This window comes from Bison bison, unplaced genomic scaffold (assembly GCF_000754665.1).
Source record: "Bison bison bison isolate TAMUID 2011002044 unplaced genomic scaffold, Bison_UMD1.0 scf7180017864167, whole genome shotgun sequence".
NCBI classification, from domain to species: Eukaryota; Metazoa; Chordata; class Mammalia; order Artiodactyla; family Bovidae; genus Bison; species Bison bison.
Genome location: NW_011494739.1, coordinates 4,794,712 through 4,796,359, shown reverse-complemented (window position 1 = coordinate 4,796,359; position 1,648 = coordinate 4,794,712). Strand labels below are relative to the sequence as shown.

The 1,648-nt window shown below is 60.6% G+C and overlaps 1 protein-coding gene across 10 annotated transcripts in view; it reads right to left on the bottom strand.

Annotated features, from left to right (window-relative positions):
- The window catches only part of STX16 (syntaxin 16), a 26,895-nt gene extending 25,279 nt beyond the window's left edge, over positions 1-1,616 (bottom strand). For 2 of the 10 annotated variants that reach the window (XM_010841829.1, XM_010841832.1), the window contains exon 1: positions 183-1,528. In XM_010841829.1, coding sequence (XP_010840131.1) covers positions 183-314 — 132 coding nt within the window. In that variant the 5' untranslated portion in view covers positions 315-1,528. Of the gene's footprint in view, positions 1-182 lie in introns of all 10 variants that reach the window. The other 8 variants (XM_010841835.1, XM_010841839.1, XM_010841830.1 and 5 more) reach the window with 6 other exon arrangements.
- Positions 1,617-1,648: the final 32 nt, after the last annotated feature.

Genomic DNA, 1,648 nt, shown 5'->3' with positions numbered 1-1,648 from the left:
GCAGGATCTAGATGCTTCTTCCCCAGCCAGGGTTATCGAAGCTCGCAGACCCCAGCCAATAGACCCCGCACTTCCATGCTAGTCTTATCTTCTTTTTTAAACAGAGAGACAGACACAGACAGACAGACAGGCAGAGCCGCAGTGCACACAGGGCGTGTGTCGGAGGCCGCCTGGAGACTCACCGCAGCAATGCTACGTGAATGCAGAGGGCTGGAGGTGGTGTGACTACTCACTTGCTCGGCTAACAGCTGCCGGTTTTGGATGGAATTATTCCGCAACAACAAGAAAGCGTCGGTTAAACGCCTCGTGGCCATGTCTCACCCTTTGTGACCCCCAGCTCAGGGGCCCCCCGCCCACTTAAGAGTCCAGGTTTATTCACTTTCTTTCTCTTGGCCTGGCCTGGTCCCCTTCGCAGGCCTGCAGCCAAGCAGGTGCTGCTCTGTGCTTCCTCCAAGCGCAAAGACCCCTCCCCAGATGGCACCTCGGCTTTCCAATTGTCTGACTCCCCCTACCCAGGGCCTGCCTTCGATCTCTAAGCACTCAAATCCCCCCAATCCTTGCGTTGCTAGCCAACTTCCCAGAGACCCCTCCCCAATCCAACCTTGGATCTACAAGCGTCTAACTGGCCAATCCGGCTTTGGACTGGAAGAGTCGTAAGCCCCCTACCACATCAGTCTCTGACACCCCCTAGGGCCCGAACCTTCTATGTCTGACTTGGCTCACACGCGTCTGGGCCGTGCTTTCAGGCTTGCCTCTGGCTCAGTTTGCCCTCCAGAGGCCTGAGAGGCCTGCTTGAGGCCCCCTTTGGACAACCGAGCCAGGCCTGGGCCCTGAACGCCTGCTGCTTCCTGCTGGGGCCTGGTCTGAGCCCTATAAGGCCGGGGCCCCGACCTCCTGACCCCTTCCCTTTATGGGTGGCCTGGTCCTCCACTGCCCCAGCAGGCTGCCGGCCTCCAGGAGGGCAGCAGAGCCTGCCTTCACTGCCTCCTCACTCCTCTTCTTCGGCTCCCTCCATCCCGGGATCTGACTTCTGCTCAGCCCCTGGGCCGTTTCCGTGCTGTGGGTCCCGGGTTCTGGCGTTCCCCCCTGGCCCTCTTCCTGTCCGTCTCTCGAGAGTGCCCCCCTGCGACGTTCACAAGCCTTGCTCGCAACGTTCCGGGCGCGGGAGATCCCTACCCCCCTGCCCCGGGGCACGGGAGCGCTCCGCCCTCTCCCGGGGTGCAGCCGGGACGCTAGGTTCCCCCTTGCCAACTGGGCCCAGGCGCTGAGAGCAGGCCTTCGGGCAGGCCTGAGCCTCGAGAACGTGGGCCCCACGTTGCAAACAACTGCCAGGGGCCTTGGCGCCCTTATTAGAGTGGAGTCGAGCGGCAGGCAGATTTGGGTTCCAGCAGAGCCGAAGTTTGAGACGCGCGGAGTTGGGGCGGGAGAGGAAAAGTTGGAGACGACTGCCTCTTGGAGGCCGAGCACGCTCCACTGCAGGCGGCGGCTCGCACTCGCTTTTTTTTCCCCAATTAAAAAAAAAAAAAAAAAATGTATCAGGAAAACAAGCAGGAGAAAGGAAAAAAAAAAAAAAAGCAAAAGCTCCAGCTAGAGTTGCAGGCCGCCTGGGCCGTGCCGCGGCCCGCAGTTGGGGGGTCGTGGGGACCTG